The sequence below is a fragment of the Lampris incognitus genome, chromosome 14, assembly GCF_029633865.1.
Source record: "Lampris incognitus isolate fLamInc1 chromosome 14, fLamInc1.hap2, whole genome shotgun sequence".
NCBI lineage: Eukaryota > Metazoa > Chordata > Actinopteri > Lampriformes > Lampridae > Lampris > Lampris incognitus.
In genome coordinates, this window is record NC_079224.1 from 1,787,234 (window position 1) to 1,811,487 (window position 24,254).

The window sequence follows — 24,254 nt, forward strand, 5'->3', positions numbered from 1 at the left end:
AGGTTTTATAACAAGCGGGGAGTGTGTTGTCTGGCTTGCAGGGGTGTTGTGGCAGTGTTTGGGGTTGATTGAAATTGTGCATTTGCCTTTAGAATTGTGCCTGTACAGTTGCCGTAGTCCGTGTGGAAGTCACAATATGTACACCAGACACGTTATTGTCCTTTCTTTTGTTTCTTATTGTTTGGCCATAAAACGTTTGCCTGTAAGTATTTTTATGTTCAGTTCTCTCATAAATGTTTACAGAGACAAAGTTAATGAAAATCAATAAGAGAAAGTCCATACTTGCTTATAAACTAAAAAAGCAACGAGCAAAAAACACAATTTATGAAATAAAGGACCCTACAACAAATTTCATACACTGCAAATTAAAAGATATACAGCAATCATTTGAAACATTTTACGAAGAAAGAAAAAGACTATATACACAGCCTCAAATAGATGAAACGAAGATGGAAGCCTTTTACACCTGATAAAATTACCTGAAGTGAGGAATGAACAAAACAAGCTTGTAAGTAGTGAAATTATGGATCAGGAAATCAAAAAGGCAATATCAAATTTAAAACCCAAAAAGGCAGCAGGACTCGATGGTTTTGCATCGGAGCGGTACAAGGAAATGAAAGATCTGTTGATCCCTACAATGAAGGTCACATAAAACCATGTGCTCAAAACTGGTATAAAATTCCCTCATCTTGGAGTGAAGCGGTGATCTCCTTAATACCAAAGGAGTGTAAAGATAAACTTGAATGTGGAAGCTATCAGCCGATAAGTGTTCTGAACCAAGATTATAAGATCTTTACCAACATCCTGACAAAAATAATTGAAAAAATCATCCCCCAAATAATAAGTCTAGCTCAGACAGGTTTTATTCAGCAAAGGCCACGTCACCTCCACTCCTTGCATCCTGACCATTCCACTGTCCTCCCTCTCATTCAAGCATAGGTATTCCGTCTTGCTCCTACTGACTTTCATTCCTCTTCTCTCCAGTGTATACCTCCACCTCTCCAGGCTCTCCCCAACCTCCACCCTACTCTCACTACAGATCACAATGTCATCCGTGAACATCATCGTCCATGGAGACTCCTGCCTGATCTCGTCCGTCAACCTGTCCATCATCATTGCAAACAAGAAAGGGCTCAGAGCCGATCCTTGATGTAATCCCACCTCCACCTTGAACCCATTTGTCATTCCAACCACACACCTCACCACTGTCACACTTCCCTCGTACATATCCTGCACCACTCCTACATACTTCTCTGCAACTCCCGACTTCCTCATAAAATACCACACCTCCTCTCTCGGCACCCTGTCATATGCTTTCTCTAAATCCTCAAGGACACTATGTAACTCCTTCTGACCTTCTCTATACTTCTCAATCAACATTCTCTTAGCACACATCACATCTGTGGTGCTCTTTCATGGCATGAAACCATACTGCTGCTTGCTAAACGTCATCTCTCCTCTTAACCCTTGTTCTTGAAAATCGGTACCAGTATGCTTCTTCTCCACTCCTCAGGCATCCGCTCACTTTCCAAGATTGTGTTAAACAATCTAGTTAAAAACCTCACTGCCATCTCTCCTAAACACCTCCATGCATCCACAGGTATGTCATCAGGACCAACTGCCTTTCCACTCTTCAAACTCTTCATCGCTGCCCTCACTTCATCCTTGCTAATCCACCGAACTTCCTGATTCACTATCCCTACATCATCCAACCTGCTTTCTCTCTCTCATTTTCTTCATTCATCAGCCTCTCAAAGTACTCCTTCCACCTTCTCAGCACACACTCCTCACTTGTCAGCACATTTCCATCTCTATCCTTCATCACCCTAACCTGCTGCACATCCTTTGCAGCTCGGTCCCTCTGTCTAGCCAATTGGTACAAGTCCTTTTCTCCTTCCTTAGTGTCTAACCTGTCAGACAACTCACCATACACCTTTTCCTTTGCCTTTGCCACCCCTCTCTTCGCTTTACGCTGCATCTCCTTGTACTACTGTCTACTTTCTTCATCCCTCTGACTACCCCACTTCTTCTTTGCCAACCTCTACCTCTGTATAATGTGTTGTACTTCCTCATTTCACCACCAAACCCCTTGTCTTCCTTCCTCTGTCCTGATAACACACCAAGTCATCAGGACAGAGGAAGGAACTGTTTGTCCCTACTGCCATCCAACTGTTAAATAGCAGATATTATTTATCTGTTGTCTGCAGTTCACTTGTTTCCTTGGTCTGTATATTTTATATTTGATATTTGACCTACTTTTGTTCTCCTTGCCGACTATGTCCTGCTGGCAATTCCGCCTTGGTGTTTGTATGTTTTGTCTTTGTGTGAGAGTTTTTATACTGGCTGCAAACTAATTTCCCTACAAGGGACAATAACGATACCTGGACTTTGACTTTGACTTAGATAACATTGGTTCTGTCTCAGGTTATAAACTGAATATTCCAAAGACTAGATCTGGCTCTTATGATGGATCAGCGCCTGCGCGATTGGCGTAGTCAGCATAGTCAGTGTTCCTCCGTCCCTCCTCACAAGTCAGCCCCGGTGTTAGGTAGGTCCAGTAGCAGCCCTTATTCCCCTGTTTCCCGTGAAAGCTCTCCTAATGCATCCCTTAGTTGTTATTTTCACTTAGCGCCACGTCTTTATTTTCACTTAGCGCTACGTCTTTATTTGCACTCAGCGCTGCGTCTTTATTTTCACTTAGCGCTACGTCTTTATTTACACTTAGCGCTACGTCTTTATTTTCACTTAGCGCTACGTCTTTATTTTCACTTAGCGCTACGTCTTTATTTTCACTTAGGGATACGTCTTTATTTACACTTAGGGCCACATTGTGGCAGGATGAGGAAAAGCACAGGAGACGAAGGCGAGTTTGAAGTTTATTCCTCAGTTCCGAAATCCAAACTGCAGCAAGAACAACCCTGCACCAGCGAGCCCGGGAACGTAAACCACGCCCCCAGCCCACAGCCCTGCTGGGTGAGAGGCATAGCCCCTAGTGTCCGCCACACAGCCCCCCCCCCCGAAAACACCCAGAAGGGACTCCTGGAAAGCAAATCAGTGTCTCACTGGAGGCTTAAGCAGCCTGCCATAAGGGCTGCGCCGTCCCTCAGCCGGAACAGTAGGTGAAACACAGTCCAATGTCGGCTGAGAAGCAGAATGCTGAACCCGTAAAGACACTGCCGGGGTCCTGGAAGGAGGGCGACCCCGACGGGGAACCTGGGCCGGAAACACAACTTCGCCTGTCAGCCTGTGCGCCGGTTTAAGCCTATCAAGCGTGACACGCTCCCTACGCCCACCCATATCCAGCACAAAACCCTTAGGACCCGTCTCAAGAACCCGAAATGGGCCATCGTATGGGGGTTGGAGGGGCGAGCGGTGAGCATCATGCCGTACAAAAACAAAACGAGCCGACATGAGCTCCGCAGGCACGAACGACCGCGGAAAACAGTGGTGAACGGGGCCTGGAACCCGACTGCTGTCGGACAAAAAAAGGATAAACGGCCGGACGGGGTCGAGGAGCGGGACTCCCAGGCAAAAATTCCCCAAAGCGGCTGACCAAGCACCAGCTCAGTGGGCGAAGCGTCGAGGTCCTCCTTAGGAGCCGAACGCAACCCGAGCATACCCCAAGGTAAACGCTCCACCCAGTTACCATCCGAGAGCGCAGCGCTGCCTTGAGCGACCGGCGAAAACGTTCACACAAGCCGTTAGCCTGAGGGTGGTACGCGGTATTGCGGTGTACCTGCACACCCAAGGATCGCGTAAGTGCCGACCAGAGCTCTGACACGAACTGGGGGCCCCTGTCTGAGGTGATATCTGACGGAGTGCCGAAACGGGCGACCGAGGAGGAAATAAACGCGCGTGTAACGTCCGAGGATGTTGTAGAGGCCAGAGGGACAGCCTCTGGTTTCCTGGTGGTACGATCTACCATTGTGAGCAGGTGCGTAAAACCCTGTGAAGAAGGTAGAGGGCCCACCAGGTCCACATGCACATGGTCGAAACGTCTGGCCGGGATCGGAAACGGGTCGAAGGGCGACTTAGTGTGCTGGTGGACCTTAGCGCGCTGGCACGCCACACATGCAGCCGCCCACCCCTTGACGTACTTGCGGGGCCAGGTCAGACGAACTTGGAACCGACCAACTTCACCGACGCCCGAACTCCAGGGTGCGAGAGGGAGTGAATCGAGTCGAAAACTCGACGGCGCCAGGCCACTGGAACAACGGGGCGGGGACGGCCGGTGGAGACATCGCAGAGGAGGGAAGGACTGCCTTCCTGCATCACAGCGTCCTCTAGCTTGAGGCCAGTACGCGTTGACCTAAGGGCAAGGACGTCCGGGTCGCTGGGCTGGTCGTCAGCCATAGCGGAGAAATCCACACCGAGGTGCACAGGACACACAAGCACACGCGACAGACAATAAACAACAGGGTTGGACTTCCCGGCCACATGCTGAATGTCTGTTGTGAACTCGGAGATGGCCGCTAGGTGGCGCTGCTGACGAGCAGACCACGGCTCAGTCACCTTGGACATGACGAAAGTCAGCGGTTTATGATCCACATAAGCCGTGAATGAGCGACCCTCCAGCAGGAAGCGGAAATGCCGGGTTGCAAGGTGCAGTGCCAGCAACTCCCGGTCAAAAACGCTGTACTTGCGCTCGCTATCTCGCAGTTTGCGGCTAAAAAATGCGAGTGGCTGCCACGCGTTCGCCACACGCTGTTCAACCACAGCCCCCACGGCTATGTCAGACGCGTCGGTTGTTAAAGCTATGGACGCCATGGGTGTGGGATGGGCGAGGAGGGCAGCGTTAGCCAGGGTGCACTTAGCTCCGTCAAAGGCCTGGACCCGTTCGGGAGTCCAGTCGACAGGGTCGTTAGCCTTGTTAATGTAGCCCGTGGAATTAGATACCACACAGGACACAATTACTTCCGGGGTTCTTGTAGCTTTAATTTTATTGTTTGAACCTTCGAATGCAGATCGTTTTACTGAGTGCATAAATTCCTGTTTCTTTCGAGCAAACAGCTCATAAATGTTCACAGATGTGGCAAGTTTAACAGAAAAGATTTTAAAAGGAAAATAAATACAACATACAACATACGGTGCAAAATACGGCAGTGGACTATGTATGTTAAACAGGGTTTAACAAAGACATGTGGAACTTCCTGAAGATCGCGCAACTTCTCACTCTGTCAGTTACCTTTAAACAGAATTAAAATGCATATAAAACCTTTACATCCCAAATACAATGGCATGGTGTGGCTTTATTCACGCCAACATTACCTTGTCATGCCTGCAATGGCGAACAGTGGTCGACGGCTCGCGCCCAAAATCACCGAACATCAACTCCAGTAGCGTCTAAATCAAACCATCTTGTCAAATTACCGACATACAATATTGTTTGGAATAATGTTACAGGTATATTTCACAAGATATTTACCCTTACTTACTGCGGAGTCAGAGCACCGTCACACCGCAATCTTCAGGTGCTCCACACAAGAAAAAAAAGAAAGAATACCCAAGATGCACTTGGATAACTTGCACGGAGTTACAATAAAAGTCCGCAACACTGCCACTTACTGGTCAAAACATGCAATGACAACCAAAACTATAAAAATACACTCACAATCTGCTTCACAATTTAAATACATCAAATGACATTTTACATGGCTTGACAGTGTAACAATTACATATATTAACAGTTAAACTATACTAAATTTAAGTGGAAAATCATTTAACATATTCAACAGATTAACCACCCAGCTACATACTCCCCTGCAAGTAAAGTCAACGTCCTCGGTGACTACGAAACATGAACTGACTCAAATACTCCCTGCAAGGCCTTTTCAAAGAGAGCAGCACCCAGGCTTGTCAAAACCTTAGAGACCATGTCTGTGCTGACTGAGACTGCATTACAGGCTGACTTTGGCAGATGAAATGGGTTTGAATGAGATCCAGCCATTTCCCGCTTGCTTTTCCTAATGGCAGGTTTAGGTGCATAGGTTCTACGTCCTGCTCCACCAGCATCATCTGTTAGTGCGGGCCTGTCCCTGTTTTCAATAATGGGCAAGTCACTGTTGCTAACGTCTGGATGCACATCATTAACACATTCTGTTTCTGTGCCACAATTTCTCATATCTGAATAACCTTCCTCAGGTCCTTCACCGTCACTCTCATCTGTGGGTGCTGTCACATGTAAACTAACACTTTCTGCTGCAAGAGGCAGGTTAGGTACTTGCACAAGCCGGCGAGGGATGACTTCCTCAACAATAACAAAATCAGCCTCAGGTGACTCAGGCTCATCCTCAGCTACAGGCTGTGTAGTGGTCTGTAACCTAGTTCTAGTTCTTGGTTTGGGAACTGGTTTTGCACAAGGTCGCAACTCTGACCTATGAACTCTTTTAATGGGACCTCCCTCAAAAGGTTCAACAGTGTGTGTGGTACCCTGGATGTCAACTACCTTGTAGACTGTTGAGGTCCATGTGTCCTGAATCTTATGTCTACCTGGGGGTCTGTGACGTAGGAAAACCAACTGACCAATGTCCACAGGAGGACAATACACCTTCTCATTTTGCAGTGAGATCCTCTCAGCTGCCTTCTGCTCTGAGTACTCTCTGGTTCTCTCGTGTGCCTGTCGGAGTCTCTCCTGATGAACAGACAACCAATCCTGTTTCCTGTCTGACACACACTCACTGTTGTGGTTACACCGCCCCGAGCTGCCTCCCCGGCACGTTCAAGCCACTCCCCCAGCTCGGACGTGCCGGAAACATCCGGGCGCTCGGCTCGCGCTCTGAGACGAGCGCTGCACTGCACCAGGTGTTTGCCATAATCCATCAGGCACACCTGTGGCAATCAGGCAGCCTTCTACAAAAAGCCTCCCAGAACGTCTCTCAGTGCTTCGACGTACTGAACCCTGCGGTGAAGTTCTGATAAGCCCTTCAGCGTTCCTTGCTTTCTGTTTATTCCCCAGTGTCTTATCTTCGTGTCTCTGTTTCCTCCCAAGACTCTCCCTTCGCGATTTCCACGGCTCCCCGCGTCTCCCTCGTCCCCAGCGACCTTCACGTTTCTCCCCGGACCTCTCCTGCGATCTCCCCCCTTGTCCCTCTACCTGGACCCCTCCTTTCGGACTCGACTTCCCGGATCTCGGACCTGGACTTTCTCGGACAACCCCTCTTGGATCACGGACTGGACTTTCTCGCCAGGTGCACGCACATTTCTTCAACACCTCCTGGTCATTTACATACCGCACCACACATTGGCTAGAAACACTCACACATAGTTATACACGCAAACCACGGGACACCACACATAGTTTATTCACACATCCCACTAACAGAACGCCTTTTTTCACCATACATTTCCCTCCCACAATAAAACCCCCCTTTGTAGACTTAGAAGTCATCTCGTGTCTGTCTGTCTTGGGTTTCGCCACACGGGTCAGGTTCTGGTGCGCGAGCATAACACTCACGCCCTAATAAAGCATCTACTGGGAGATGTGGCTGTACCCCGAAAAGCAAATAATAAGGCGAGTACCCTGTGGTGGAATGAGGAGTGACATTATAGGCATATACTACTTCAGACAGATGCTCTGGCCAACGCTTTTTTTTCTCTGGTGGGAGTGTCCTTAACAAGTCATGGAGTGTGCGATTGTATCTTTCACACTGACCGTTTCCCTGTGGCCTGTAGGGAGTTGTCCGTGTCTTTTTAACCCCATAGAGTTTGCACAGCTCTGCTATAATTTCACTCTCGAAATTTCGACCTTGGTCTGAGTGCAGTCTCTCTGGGACCCCATATTTCACGAACCACTCCCTGAGCAAAACTTTAGCTGTAGTGTCAGCCTTCTGGTCTTTGGTAGCATACGCTTGTGTGAACTTTGTAAACACATCGGTCACAACAAGGACATTTTCACGGCCATCCGAAGCTGCCTCCAACACTGTAAAATCAACAGCTACCACTTCTAGAGGTCGGGAGGCCAGGAATGCCGGAACTGGAGCATGGATTTTTGGCTGAGGCATCTTGGTCAAAATGCACCGCTCGCAGTTTTTAACCCAGCTTTCAACATCCTCGCGTAGCCCTACCCAAAAACACCTCCCTCTTAGCAAGTTTACAGTGCGCTCTATGCCCTGATGTCCCATGTTGTTATGTACATTTTCTAGAACTTGGTCCCTCAAACAACTAGGCACGAGTAACTGCCACACTTCTCCATGACGTGGGTCTGTGATAACCCTGTACAACAACCCTTCTCGTTGTTGTATGCATCTCCATTGTTTCAACAATCTTTTCACTTGACTAGACAGGGCTGCTCTCTCTCTGGGGCATGGCCTCCTCCCCCGATCCCAAAATGCCCTAAACTCTTTTAGGGTGGGGTCACCGGCCTGAAAACCTACCAGCTCCTCTCTGGTATAACCTGGCAGTGTGGGGGTGTTGCCCTGTTTAGTACCTGTCTCACCAGACCTCGACTCCCCAGCACGGATCTGTCTCACTTTGTAACACTCCAGACGTCTAGAGACAAGACCAGGATCCAGAACTGTTCCTCGCTCAATCAGGTTACACACAGTGATACAGTTGTCAAAATCCGAGTCAGGGTCTGTTTCAGGCTCCCCTGCAAACTCCTGCCTAGAGAGAGCATCTGCGGCGGCATTACTGCAACCAGGACGGTACTTAACCTCGAAATCAAAAACAGACAGTTGCGCTACCCACCTCTGCTCTATAGCACCTAACTTGGCTGTCTTGAGGTGGCAGAGGGGATTGTTATCAGTCAGGACAACAAACTTTGAACCAAGCAAGTAACCCCTGAATTTTTCAGCAACTGCCCATTTTAAGGCAAGCAACTCCAACTTCATGCTACTATAATTTCGGTCATTCTTCTCAGCCTGGCGTAGTCTGCGGCTAGCATATGCTAGGACACGTCTGGTGTCACCTTGCTGCTGACACAATACAGCGCCTAATCCATGCTGACTAGCATCTGTCTCAACTACAAATGGTTGTGTGAAATCGGCAAAACCCAAAATGGGAGCAGAGGTAAGTTTTTCCTTTAACTGCTCAAAGGAAGAGTCACACTCTGGTGTCCACATATTACAAAACTGGTGACCTACTTTCCCTGTTTTTTTCACACCTGAACATTTGTTGACTAGGTCATGCAGTGGCCCGGCAATCTGTGAGAAGCCTCGAATGAATCTCCTGTAGTAACTACAGAAACCCAAGAACGACTGCAGCTCTTTGGCAGTGGTTGGGACCTTCCAGTTCTTAACAGCAGAGACCTTGGAGGGGTCAGTTCCTATACCATCTGCTGACACATGATGACCCAAAAACTTTACTGACTGTTGTAGAAAAGCACACTTCTGCAACTTCACCTTAAGGCCCGTCTCTGCCAGTCTCTTAAACACAGTCTCAAGTCTCTCCAAATGCTGCTCAAATGTCTCTGAAAAAACCAAGATGTCATCTAGGTAGACCAGGAGTATCTGAAAAATGAGATCATTCATAGTAACTTGCATAAGTCTCTGAAATGTAGCTGGACCATTACAAACACCAAAAGGCATTCTCACGTACTCATACAGACCAAACGGTGTAGTAAATGCAGTCTTAGTCCGATCTCTCTCATGCATAGCTACCTGGTGGTATCCGCTCGCCAGATCTATGGTCGAAAAGAACTTTGCCCCTCTCAGCGCATCAAAACTCTCATCAATTCTCGGGAGCGGGAATGCATCACGTCTTGTCTTTGAGTTGAGTTTCCTGTAATCGACACATAGCCTCAGACTACCATCTGCCTTTCTCACTAGTACTATGGGCGAAGCATAAGCACTAGAGCTTTCTTGAATGACCCCTTTTTTAAGCAGCTTGCCAATATGTTCCCTGACTTCACTGTACTGTGTGGGTGGGATTCGTCTGTATGGCTGTGTTACAGGTATGTCATCTGTCAGATGGATCTCATGTTGTACTTTGTCAGTGTGGCCTAGATCTTCATCTTCTGTTGCAAACACAAAAATGTACTTCTCCAGTAACAAAGTCAGCTGTGCTTGCTGTTCTGGGCTACCACAAAAATTGAGCTTGCCGAGAATTTCCTGCACATCTGTCGGTGTTTCGGGGTGTTCACCGATACTCACTTGTTCAGTGTCTGCTGAGATTCTCTGGAACTGTACCTCACAAAGCTCATCACTTTTCACACAGTCTACCTGAGTCAAAACCCCTAGCCTAGTCCGTGGCCCTAGCCAGATATCTTCATCAGACATGTTCATGACTCGGACTGGAAAAATGTGATTGCCCGATGAAACCAAAGTAGGCACAACAACCAAACCTCCAGGAACGGGGACACCCACAGACTCCAGCAACAAAAAAGAACCATCCTCACTCACGGTCCTGAGTCCCCTAGCCATAACTGTAGCAGCAGATGAAGCAGGTATATGGACTACATCCTTACCAGCTACCCTAGCGAAAGAGAGTCTGTCTGTTGCATGTACTGCATGAAGATGATTAAAAGCCTCTCTCCAGTTTGAGTCAAACCTCTCCTGCAGTGTGGTGTCAAACTCAGTGTGTACTAGCTCTCTGCATTTTTTGACAATGTTCATCCCTATTAGACCTGGAACAGAGGAAGAGTGTTCAGAATCTTTAACTATCAGAAAACCTCGCTCTGGGATAGTCAGACCCATGGCTTCTACATCAAGCTCCACATAGCCCATATAGGGTATGTCTAATCCATTAGCTGCAGTGATCTTTAACCACTCAAATGCCGGGTGAATGTCTTCGCCTTTCACTGACATGTGTTCCTTGAAAAAACTCTCAGAAATTGTACGGACCTGGCTACCAGTGTCAAGTAAGCAGGACACTGTAACACCTCGTAGTTTCACCTCAACAGTTTTACATTCTCCGACTGCACGCTCTAAGATCCTGCTTCTGTCTGGAGTCTCTTTTGGTGAGCCAGCTTCCTCCCCTCGAGTTGTGTGGCTCATGACAAGTGAGGGTGCGAGTTTTCCTGCACTACATAAGAACTAGGTGTTGCGTCCCCTTGACCCCTTCTGGCCTGTGAGCATTTTCTTGCAATGTGACCTATGCCTCTACACTTGAAACAGATAGGCTGACCATCTGGTGTGAACTTTGGCTGGGGTCTAGGTCGTGGCTTGGGCTCTAGGAATGTCTGTTGAGTGCTGCGCTTACTCAGTTCACCTACAGCAAAGGCTAGATCAGCAAGTGTTTTGCCTAACTCTGCTAGCTGTTTTTCCTGATGGGCTACTGCTCTCCGAACATCATTTAATGCAGTACCTTGGTCATTGTTTGTTTTAATAATAGAGCACTGGGTTTCTGGGGCCTCTGATGTAACTTGGTTGCTCTTTATGACCCTGGGACGATGAGACCTGCTGTCCTCCATCTCCCACAGGAGGGCCTCGTTCCTCACATCTAGAAGACTGCTCTCTGGTTTGTCCCTAACCATTTTCCTGAGTTCACGCCTGAGTGCTGCTTCTCTTAAACCCTCAATAAACCGGTCTCTGAGCACAGTTTTCTCATTAGGTATTACATCTGTGGACTGTTTCACTACAGAGCTCAAAATCTGGGATAGTGCATGGGAGTAGTCACGGAGGTCTTCTCCATCAGTTTGGTTACGGTTGTAAAAGGTCTGCAAAAGCTGTGTGGAACTGCGCTTTTCCCCAAATGCATTGCTCAGGTAAGAGTATAAATCACTGGGCCCCACTGACTGACCCCTCATGCATAGTCGCACCTCTTCCAATGCAGGGCCACGCAATAGAGATAGTATATAGTCACATTGTTCTTCTGTTGTTTGCTCTCTGTATCTTAAAACCCTTTCAACCTCTTCAATAAACTCTTCGACAGATCTCCTCTCTGTACCACACTCCCCACTAAATGCTTGGATCTGGCGTTCTCTCGGAACGTAGATGTATGAACGTGTGGGTGCACTGTTATCACTTGCTCTCTGAGCCCTTGCTTCACCATTTAACCTGGTGAGCTCATCTCGCAGTCTGGCGAGCTCTTGCATGGTGGTCTGCATTTCTTTTGTAGCACCTTCACCTATACCCGTTATGCCACCTGAGGTGTGGCCATTATCATTACGTGAACTCCCTTCATCACCAGAATCACTAGACATAATGATATATTAATCTTTACTCAGTCCAGTATAAATGAGGATATTTAGTTCAAAACCTGGTTCAAGGATACTACAAGGACAGTCTTTAACTTGGAGCCTTGCCTAATCTTGGTCTTTGTAGCTGAAGTTAGCGCTGGAGTCCTCTGCGCTGGTACGGCTGAGTCGTGTGACACAGGAAGCACCAGAACCTCGTAGAGCCCCTCACGTCGTCTCTCGCTGGTCACCACCTCCACAGCAGGATGGCTTCAGACTCAACACCAACGGACGTCACCAGCAATCTTCACCACTGCCGTATTTTTTTTTAAGTAAAAATAAGCCACTCTGTTGCCAATTAAAAAAAAAATGTTTTAGCTACACCCCACTCCTGGTACCAAAATTATGTAGCCCGTGGAATTAGATACCACACAGGACACAATTACTTCCGGGGTTCTTGTAGCTTTAATTTTATTGTTTGAACCTTCGAATGCAGATCGTTTTACTGAGTGCATAAATTCCTGTGTCTTTCGAGCAAACAGCTCATAAATGTTCACAGATGTGGCAAGTTTAACAGAAAAGATTTTAAAAGGAAAATAAATACAACATACAACATACGGTGCAAAATACGGCAGTGGACTATGTATGTTAAACAGGGTTTAACAAAGACATGTGGAACTTCCTGAAGATCGCGCAACTTCTCACTCTGTCAGTTACCTTTAAACAGAATTAAAATGCACATAAAACCTTTACATCCCAAATACAATGGCATGGTGTGGCTTTATTCACGCCAACATTACCTTGTCATGCCTGCAATGGCGAACAGTGGTCGACGGCTCGCGCCCAAAATCACCGAACATCAACTCCAGTAGCGTCTAAATCAAACTGTCTTGTCAAATTACCGACATACAATATTGTTTGGAATAATGTTACAGGTATATTTCACAAGATATTTACCCTTACTTACTGCGGAGTCAGAGCACCGTCACACCGCAATCTTCAGGTGCTCCACACAAGAAAAAAAAGAAAGAATACCCAAGATGCACTTGGATAACTTGCACGGAGTTACAATAAAAGTCCGCAACACTGCCACTTACTGGTCAAAACATGCAATGACAACCAAAACTATAAAAATACACTCACAATCTGCTTCACAATTTAACTACATCAAATGACATTTTACATGGCTTGACAGTGTAACAATTACATATATTAACAGTTAAACTATATTACATTTAAGTGGAAAATCATTTAACATATTTAACAGATTTACCACCCGGCTACATTAAGCCGCAGGGCTTCGTAAAGTGGCTGAAGGAGGTGGGCAGCGCGAGGGAGGAAACAGTTATAGAAATTCACCATGCCCAAGAATTCCTGCAATGCCTTAACAGAGACCGGGCGGGGAAATTGCACCTTAGACAGCAACGGGACCGCGCCTTGCGGCGAAATGCGGTGACCCAAGAAGTCAATCACCGGCAGTCCAAACTGACACTTGGCCGGGTTGACTATCAGGCCGTGTTCGTCCAGACTACGGAAAACCTGTTTCAAGTGCGCCAGGTGCTCTTCAGCTGACGGACTGGCCACTAATATGTCGTCGAAATAAACGAACACGAAAGCAAGGTCACGCAACACCGAGTCCATCAGCCTCTGAAAGGTTTGCGCAGCCCCCTTCAAGCCAAATGGCATGCGCATGAACTCAAAAAGCCCAAATGGGGTGATCACTGCTGTCTTGGGCACGTCCTCTGCGCGCATGGGAACCTGATGATAGCCGCGCACCAGGTCCACCTTAGAGAAAATAGTGGTACCTGCCAGGCGTATGGAAAAGTCCTGTATGTGTGGGATGGGATAGCGGTCATTGGCGGTGACGTTGTTCAGGCGGCGAAAGTCGCCGCAAGGCCGCAACGACCCATCCGCCTTGGGCACCATGTGAAGCGGCGAGGCCCACGGGCTGTTGGAACGCCTCACTATACCCAGACGCTCCATGATGGCGAACTCCTCCTTAGCTGTAGCCAATTTTACCGCGTCGAGGCTCCGCGCGCGCGCAAAAACTGGCGGTCCCACAGTGGGAATGAAATGTTGTACCCCGTGTTTAGTAACGCGCGGTGGAAAAGGCGGGCGTAGTCACCGATGGAAAATCCGCCAGCAAACGCTGAAAAACATCCCCTAATGCTAAAAGGTTAGCGTGTGTTAACGGCCCGGCTCCCCCTGTCTCGCACGGAACAGTGGCGAAAGACACAGCATCAATTAAACGGCGGTTTGCAACATCAACCAGCAGACCATTAGCACACAGAACATCCGCGCCGATAATAGGAACTGTAATGGCGGCGACTACAGAGTCCCACTCAAAATGGCGCCCGTGGAAGCAAACAGTCACCAACCTTGTGCCAAACGTCGCAATGGACGAACCGTTAGCTGCGCTTAACTGTGGGCCGCCGCCTTCGGCCGACCTATCTGTCTTAGCAGGAGGGAGTAGGCTCTTTTGCGAGCCTGAGTCCACCAGAAACCGTCTTCCTGACATCGTGTCCTTAATGAAGAGCAGCTCACTACGTCCGCCAGCGCCCACAGCTGCTACTGAGCGCTGCCCTGGAGTTTCCCGCCGCCTCAAACGTGCACGGAGGGACGCAGCGCCTCGCCTTGCCGCCGAACCGCTGGTGGAAGAAACAGAGGCCGCTCCCGCGCCGTCTCCGGGCAGTCACTCCAGCCACCACAGCCGGGTCCGCGTCCTCCGACGCCGGCTGCAGAGGCTCCGATGCCACACTCTGCACAGAGAACCGTCTGGTAGCCAGCAGGACCCGATCGGCCTCCTCAGCCAAACCTCGGCAGTCACCAGCGGCCAGACACGGGGAGTTAGCCAAAGCCGCGCGCACAGTAGACAGGAGCTGGCGCAGGAAAACGTGCGGGAAAAGGAATCCACCTTCGTCAGAGCTTAGCAGCGACAGCATATTGTCCATGAGATCCACAGCCGTCCCGTCGCCCAACCCGGATAGGGAAAGGATTCTATCTGCCCTCTCTGCGGCAGATAGGCTGTACCTCCGGAGCAGAAGATGTTTGAGGGCGACGTATTTATCGTGTTGCGGGGGGGGGGGGGGGGCAACAGCTGCATGGCCTGGCGTGTGGACTGCTGGTCCAGCGCAGCGACGACCAAATAGTATCTGGAGTCGTCCGCGGAGATTCCACGCAGGTGGAACAGCGCCTCGACATGCTGGAACCACGAAGCCGGGTCGCTCTGCCAGAACTCTGGGAGCTTCACAGCCGCGGCGAGAACGGCCGGCTGTGAAAGTTGGGGCGGCGTGGCCGAAGTGGATTCACACTCTTCTTCTGCTCCAAACATGATCAATTCGGGGTCACCAATGTGGCAGGATGAGGAAAAAACACAGGAGACGAAGGCGAGTTTGAAGTTTATTCCTCAGCTCCAAAAACCAACTGCAGCAGGAACAACCCTGCACCAGCAAGCCCGGGAACGTAAACCACGCCCCCAGCTCACAGCCCTGCTGGGTGAGAGGCACAGCCCCTAGTGTCCGCCACAACATCTTTATTTTCACTTCGGGCTGCATCTTTATTTTCACTTCGGGCTGCGTCTTTATTTTCAGTTAGGGCTACGTCTTTATTTTCACTTAGGGCTGCGTCTTTATTTTCACTGAGGGCCACGTCTTTATTTTCACTTAGTGCTACGTCTTTATTTACACTTAGCGCTACATCTTTATTTTCACTAAGGGCTGCGTCTTTATTTTCACTTCGGGCTGCGTCTTTATTTTCACTTAGGGCTGCGTCTTTATTTTCACTTCGGGCTGTGTCTTTATTTTCACTTAGCGCTACGTCTTTATTTTCACTTAGCGCTACGTCTTTATTGTTCCTCGTGCCAGTCATTGTTCCTCGTGCCAGTCACTCCAGAGGAGTTGTGGCGGAATGACTTTTCTGTCTAAAACGTGTTGAAGACAGAAAAGTTTGCTAATCTATTTGCCAATGTGCATCTGTCGACCAGGCTGGTGAGCCCACTTTATTGGAAACAGGTAATTAATCTTGTTAATTAACATTTATTGATGATATTAATGGCAACCCCTTTCCTCTCCACGTCCCGCTGTGATTTAAGTGTTTGTCGTAGAGTTTAGGGCATCAGATGTGCTCCTGTTGCCTGATGTCTCCTTTATTTCTCCACCCTAGGGAACCTGCAGTATCACATGTTAAATTATGACGGGGTTGAACTGTGGGTGCAAGCTCTCCAGTCTGTGCACTGTACCTGCAGCATGGCTCCATGTAGCACACACGTGTTTGCATGCATGGCAACCAAGACACACGTATGGGTTTGATAGAGGAGGGGAGTAGTTTGTGTGTTGGGCATGAAGGCCCTTTTATTAGACTGTAACTATGACCAGATGACATACTGGTCGCCTCCGGACTTATCCATCCATGAGTGGTGACTTAGTTTGTATGCTAACAGCTACACTACTTGTGAAAGAGGAGACAGGGAAGCAGGGGACTGAGGAAAAGGTAGAAACATATTCTTTATCATGTCAAGTTTAATCATCTTCTATTTCAAACAGAGTTTAGGGTGACCCGAATATAAGCACACGCACGCACGCACGCACGCACGCAGGCACACACACACACACACACACACACACACACACACACACACACACACACACACACACACACACACACACACACACACACACACACACACACACACACACACACACACACACACACACACACACACACACACACACACAGAAATGGCTAGAGACAGAGACACAAAGGTTTTCTTACAAAGCTGGAGGTGTCAACCTTCTTCCTCCGGACCAGGCTGGTGATGTTCTCTCCATTGTAGGTGATTCCATCCATGCAGCCCACAAAGTTCTCTCGCCCTCCCAAACTAGGCTTCACTGAAACTGGCAACCCTCCAAAGCTGATCTGTGTGGAAGAAAGGCAAAATGAAAATAAGACACTAGACTGACTAGATCTGTAATGTGCATAATGATAATTTATGAAGATTGATAGCTGGAATATATGTGAGGAACATAAGAGTCGACTAGACTAGACTAGACTAGACTAGAATAGAGCCAAGTGTAGCAATCCCTTTGGTGAGACTGAGTTGTTGCAGCAGCAAATATCAGAAAAATAGGATATAATAAGAGCAAAGCAACATGGGTGTGTCAAACATGATTCAGGGAAGGAATATACTAAAATATACGAAGTGTATATATATATATATATATATATATATATATATATATATATATATATATATATGTATATATATATATATATATAGTGGCAGGATGAGGAAAAACACAGCAGACGAAGGCGAGTTTGATGTTTATTCCTCAACTCCAAAAACCAAACTGCAGCAGGAACAACCCTGCAACGGCGAGCCCGGGAACGTAAACCACGCCGCCAGCCCACAGTCCTGCTGGGTGAGAGGCATAGCCCCTAGTGTCCGCCACACAGCCCCCCCCCCCCCCCCCGAACACCCAGAAGGGACTCCTGGAAAGCAAATCAGTGTCTCACTGGAGGCTTAAGCAGCCTGCCATAACGGCTGCGCCGTCCCTCAGCCGGAACAGTAGGTGAAACACAGTCCAAAACCGGCTGAGAAGCAGAATGCTGAACCCGTGAAGACACTGCCGGGGTCCTGGAAGGAGGGCGACCCCGACGGGGAACCTGGGCCGGAAACACAACTTCGCCTGCCACCCTGTGCGCCGGTTTAAGCCTATCAAGCGTGACACGCTCCCTACGCCCAGCCATATCCAGCACAAAACCCTTAGGACCCGTCTCAAGAACCCGAAATGGGCCATCGTATGGGGGTTGGAGGGGCGAGCGGTGAGCATCATGCCGTACAAAAACAAAACGAGCCGACGTGAGCTCCGCAGGCACGAACGACCGCGGAAAACAGTGGTGAACGGGGCCTGGAACCCGAGTGCTGTCGGACAAACAAGGATAAACGGCCGGACGGGGTCGAGGAGCGGAACTCCCAGGCAAAAAATCCCCAGGGACGCGGAGCGGCTGACCGAGCACCAGCTCAGCGGGCGAAGCGTCGGGGTCCTCCTTAGGAGCCGAACGCAACCCGAGCATAACCCAAGGTAAACGGTCCACCCAGTTACCATCCGAGAGCGCAGCGAGCAGCGCTGCCTTGAGCGACCGGTGAAAACGTTCACACAAGCCGTTAGCCTGAGGGTGATACGCGGTAGTGCGGTGTACCTGCACACCCAAGGATCGCGCAAGTGCCGACCAGAGCTCTGACACGAACTGGGGGCCCCCTGTCTGAGGTGATATCTGACGGAGCGCCGAAACGGGCGACCCAGTAGGAAATAAACGCGCGTGTAACGTCCGAGGATGTTGTGGAGGACAGAGGGACAGCCTCTGGTCACCTGGTGGTCCGATCTACCATTGTGAGCAGGTGCGTAAAACCCTGTGAAGAAGGTAGAGGGCCCACCAGGTCCACATGCACGTGGTCGAAACGTCTGGCCGGGATCGGAAACGGTTCGAGGGGCGACTTAGTGTGCTGGTGGACCTTAGCACGCTGGCACGCCACACATGCAGCCGCCCACCCCTTGACGTCCTTGCGGAGGCCAGGCCAAACGAACTTGAAACCGACCAACTTCACCGACGCCCGAACTCCAGGGTGCGAGAGGGAGTGAATCGATTCGAAAACTCGACGGCGCCAGGCCACTGGAACAACGGGGCGGGGACGGCCGGTGGAGACATCGCAGAGGAGGGCAGGACTGCCTTCCTGCATCACAGCGTCCTCACGCTTGAGGCCAGTACGTGTTGACCTAAGGGCAAGGACGTCCGGGTCGCTGGGATGGTCAGCAGCCATAGCGGAGAAATCCACATCGAGGTGCACAGGACACACAAGCACACGCGACAGACAATCAGCAACAGGGTTGGACTTCCCGCCACATGCTGAATGTCCGTTGTGAACTCGGAGATTGCCGCTAGGTGGCGCTGCTGACGAGCAGACCAAGGCTCCGTCACCTTGGACATGGCGAAAGTCAGCGGTTTATGATCCACATAAGCCGTGAATGAGCGACCCTCCAGCAGGAAGCGGAAATGCCGGGTTGCAAGGTGCAGTGCCAGCAACTCCCGGTCAAAAACGCTGTACTTGCGCTCGCTATCTCGCAGTTTGCGGCTAAAAAATGCGAGTGGCTGCCACGCATTCGCCACAATATACACACACACACACACACACACACACACACACACATATATATATATCGGGTCCATGGTGTTGATAAAAGTGCTCAACACATGAGGAGCGGAATGTCAAGATCGATATAGGAAAAAAACAACAAACTTTATTTCATAGTACAACAAGCCGGTTTCCATCGTCACGCACTCACCAGCTGCTTATTTATACTCACTGGGATATGGTTCAAGATAGAGGACGGGTGATTGCTATGATAAATAACAACGGGTATCACGAGATTTCGTGTAATATTCACGAAATTTAATCTATGAAATCGTGGGACAGGGTGTCACTGAAATGTTCTTGTCCAGCACCAAGAAGTTGTATGCAATGCATTCCTATGGGCCAAGTTTTTCTTGCGCCAGTCACGTGATCAAGCTGCTGACTCTGGCTGGTCTGGCCTCCCGGGAGAATGCCGGTCACTTACATATATCTGAAAACACAAAAACTACGGCGGTTAGGGTTAGTGTTATAGCTTGTAGTTAGTCCGCCACCCACTATGGAGGAAGTAGAAGGGAGAAGTAAGAAAACGACGTGTAAAAAAAGCAGTAAGGAAAATAAAGAGAGCTGATGTAGACGGTTACTGAGCTGTCGCGTCGTTTCTGCTGTCTGATATGTGGATAAATAACAGTTAGGGTTAGGGTAGTTTTTTGTGTTTTCAAATATATGTAAGTGACCGGCATCCTCCCGGTAGGCCAGACCAGTCAAAGCTAGCATCTTGGTAACGTGACTCGCGCAAGAAAAACTTGGTCCATAGGAATGCATTAGATACAACTTCGTGACGCTGGACAAGAAACTTTCAGTGCCATCGTTTTTCCCTCAACACGACTTCATAGATTTGTCTGTGAAGGTTCTCATTCATCCAGGTCATGGTTATCCAAAGGAGTTGAATCAAGTGCAACTGGACTTGGTATATATCCGTGAAGACGTTTCGCCTCCCATCCAAGAGACTTCCTCAGTTTGTGCCTTTCTGACTAGACCAAGCTAGTCTGACTGGCTGGTGATGAGACTCGGTATTTATCCTCTGGATGAATGAGAACATTCACAGACATGTTGCGGAACAATTTGGGTCTGACACCCTTAAAATTGTGAGGGAATATGAAAGGATGGCTCGGAAGATTGCAGACTACAGAAACCACTTGCGATTCAATCTGAGATGCAGACAACACAGGCTCATACCCACTAGCCTGCGCCTGCGTACCACAATGGAAGGACATAGAGCAGACAGAATCATAGAGAAGGCACAGAATCAACTCCTGAATGAAAGAGTGAGACAAGTCCATTTCACTATTGAAGGGCTGAAGGAGAAATCCGACCAACTACTCCAGCAAATAACATCCCACTTGCCTGGTGCAGTCTTGGAGACGATTACTGATTTCAACAGGAAAGCCCAACTATCTCAACACCACAAAACCAAAGAAAGGCAGACAAGGAAGTTTCAAAACTTACAGCGACGAACCAGCAACACTAGCCAAGCAGATATACAGTGGTGTGAAAAAGTATTTGCCCCCTTCCTGATTTCTTATTTTTTTGCATGTTTGTCACACTTAAATGTTTCAGATCATCAAACAAATTAAAATATTAGACAAAGATAACACAAGTAAACACAAAATGCAGTTTTTAAATGAAGGTTTTTATTATTAAGGGAAAAAAAATTCCAAAGCTACATGGCCCTGTGTGAAAAAGTGATTACCCCCTAAACCTAATAACTGGTTGGGCCACCCTTAGCAGCAACAACTGCAGTCAAGCGTTTGCGATAACTGGCAATGAGTCTTTTACAGCGCTGTGGAGGAATTTTGGCCCACTCGTCTTTGCAGAATTGTTGTAATTCAGCCACATTGGAGGGTTTTCGAGCATGAACCGCCTTTTTAAGGTCATGCCACAGCATCTAAATCGGATTCAGGTCAGGACTTTGACTAGGCCACTCCAAAGTCTTCATTTTGTTTTTCTTAAGCCATTCAGAGGTGGACTTGCTGGTGTGTTTTGGATCATTGTCCTGCTGCATAACCCAAGTGCGCTTCAGCTTGAGGTCACGAACAGATGGCCGGACATTCTCCTCCAGGATTTTTTGGTAGACAGCAGAATTCAAGGTTCCATTTACCACAGCAAGTCTTCCAGGTCCTGAAGCAGCAAAACAGCCCCATACCATCACACTACCACCACCATATTTTACTGTTGGTATGATGTTCCTTTTCTGAAATGTTGTGTTACTTTTACGCCAGATGTAATGGGACACACACCTTCCAAAAAGTTCAACTTTTGTCTCGTCGGTCCACAGAGTATTTTCCCAAAAGTCTTGGGGATCATCAAGATGTTTTCTGGCAAAACTGAGATGAGCCTTTATGTTCTTTTTGTTCAGCAGTGGTTTTCATCTTGGAACTCTGCCATGCAGGCCATTTTTGCCCAGTCTCTTTCTTATGGTGGAGTCATGAACACTGACCTTAACTAAGGCAAGTGAGGCCTGCAGTTCTTTGGATGTTGTTGTGGGGTCTTTTGTGACCTCTTGGATGAGTTGTCGCTGCGCCCTTGGGGTAATTTTGGTCGGCCGGCCACTCCTGGGAAGGTTCACCACTGTTCGATGTTTTCGCCATTTGTGGATAATGGCTCTCACTGTGGTTCGCTGGAGTCCCAAAGCTTTAGAAATGGCTTTATAACCTTTTCCAGACTGATAGATTTCAATTACTTTGTTTCTCATTTGTTCCTGAATTTCTTTGGATCGCAGCATGATATCTAGCTTTTGAGGATCTTTTGGTCTACTTCACTTTGTTAGGCAGGTCCTATTTAAGTGATTTCTTGATTGAGAAGAGGTGTGGCAGTAATCAGGCCTGGGTATGGCTAGAGAAATTGAACTCAGCTTTCCAAAGATGTGATAAACCACACTTAATTTATGTTTTAACGGGGGGGGGGGGGGGGGCAATCACTTTTTCACACAGGGCCATGTAGGTTTGGATATTTCTTTTCCCTTAATAATAAAAACCTTCATTTAAAAACTGCATTTTGTGTTTACTTGTGTTATCTTTGTCTAATATTTAAATTTGTTTGATGATCTGAAACATTTAAGTGTGACAAAAAATGCAAAAAAATAGGGGGCAAACACTTTTTCACACCACGGTACTTACCTGGAGACAAAAGACAGAACATCCCACACAAAACGGAACGCAGAACAGATGGATCAAGAGTCTGTCGGACAAGGTACTTTCACAATCAGACAAGGAGGTCTTAGCCAAAGGACTGAACTTCGCCGTGACACCCAAACAACTACCTATAGTTGACCTCATCACATCCACAGAATCAGCCATAAGGAAAAACAAGCTAACGGAAACCGAGCCGGAACAGCTTAGGTTAGGTATCAGCAGCTCTGTCCAATGCGAAACTCCCTCCTTCCAACCTAACCATGGAGGAAAGGAAAGCCGTGACAGCACTGAGCAAGGATGAAAACATCACTATCCTTCCAGCAGATAAGGGGAGATGCACGGTTATCCTCAACACTACAGACTACCACATTAAGATCACGTCATTACTCAGCGACACCGACACCTATGAACCTCTGAGATGCGATCCTACTAGTGGTTACAAGAGGAGAATAATAGAGTACCTACAGAAACTACAGAAAGGAGGAACCATTGATCGGATACAATACCACCGTCTCTACCCACAAGATAACCTTCCATGCATATATGGACTCCCTAAGATCCATAAAGATGGAACCCCCCTCAGACCCATCGTCAGCCTCTCCTCCGGGTATCACCCCCAGACCAATGGGCAGGCAGAGCGGGCCAATCAAGCCCTGGAGGCGGCTTTGCGTTGCGTTACCACCAGCAACCCCGCTTCCTGGAGTAAGTACCTGCCCTGGGTGGAGTACTCGCTCAACTCCATGGAGAGTTCGGCTACTGGTTTGTCCCCCTTCGAGTGTTCCCTTGGCTATCAACCCCCTCTGTTCCCCCGTCACCATATCCCAAACTCCACTGACTTCGTGGACAAGGTCCAAGGTGTAAAACTGGAACCGGATAAAACCATGCTATCCTACGACGTGACCTCTTTATTCACCTGCATCCCAACCATGGAGGCTTTGGAAACTGTGAGGCAACGTTTGCTACGAGACGACACTCTCCACAATAGGACCAATCTCAGCCCAGACCAGATTTGCCAACTACTGGAACTTTGCCTGAACACTACATATTTCCAATTCAGGGGCCAGTTTTACAGACAGAAACACGGCTGTGCAATGGGCTCACCAGTATCGCCCATTGTGGCCAACTTATATATGGAAGAGGTAGAACTCAGGGCCCTGAACTCCTTCAGAGGAACACCTCCGAGCCACTGGTTCAGATATGTGGACGACACATGGGTCAAAATCCAAACACAAGAGGTGCAAGCGTTTACCAAACACATCAACTCAGTGGACAAGAACATTAAGTTCACAAGGGAAGACGTAAAGAACAACAGTTAGCCCTTCTTGGACTGTGACATCCACATTGGGGAAGGCAGGAGCCTCCACATTCGGGTTTACAGGAAACCTACACACACAGACCAATATCTACTTTTCGACTCACACCACCCACTGGAACACAAACTGAGCGTCATCAGAACTTTGCAACACAGATCTGACAATGTGCCCAGCAGCACTCAGGCCCAACGAGAAGAACACAAACACCTGAGGGGAGCTTTAAAAACCTGCGGCTACCCCAGTTGGACCTTTGTGAAAACTGCAACATGTTCCAAAAAGACCAACCAGGTGAGCGACGAGGAGAAAAGGAACAGAAGGAATAGCACAGTCATCCCGTATGTTTCTGGGGTCTCCGAGAAACTCAGGAGAATTTTCAACAAACACCACATCCCGGTATACTTCAAACCCAGCAACACACTCCGACAAAGACTGGTTCATCCCAAAGACCGTGTACCACACACCCGGAAAGGCAATCTGGTGTATGCCGTACAATGCAATGAGGATTGCACTGACCTATACATAGGAGAAACCAAACAACCACTACACAAACGGATGGCCCAACACAGAAG

At 48.4% G+C, this 24,254-nt stretch overlaps 1 protein-coding gene across 1 annotated transcript in view; it reads right to left on the reverse strand.

The window, feature by feature from the left end:
• The window catches only part of cntnap2b (contactin associated protein 2b), a 296,355-nt gene that overhangs the window by 238,760 nt on the left and 33,341 nt on the right, over nucleotides 1-24,254 (reverse strand). Inside the window, exon 7 of the mRNA XM_056293762.1 lies at nucleotides 16,823-16,966. Within this exon, the coding sequence (XP_056149737.1) occupies nucleotides 16,823-16,966 (144 nt within the window). The remainder of the gene's footprint in view (nucleotides 1-16,822; nucleotides 16,967-24,254) is intronic.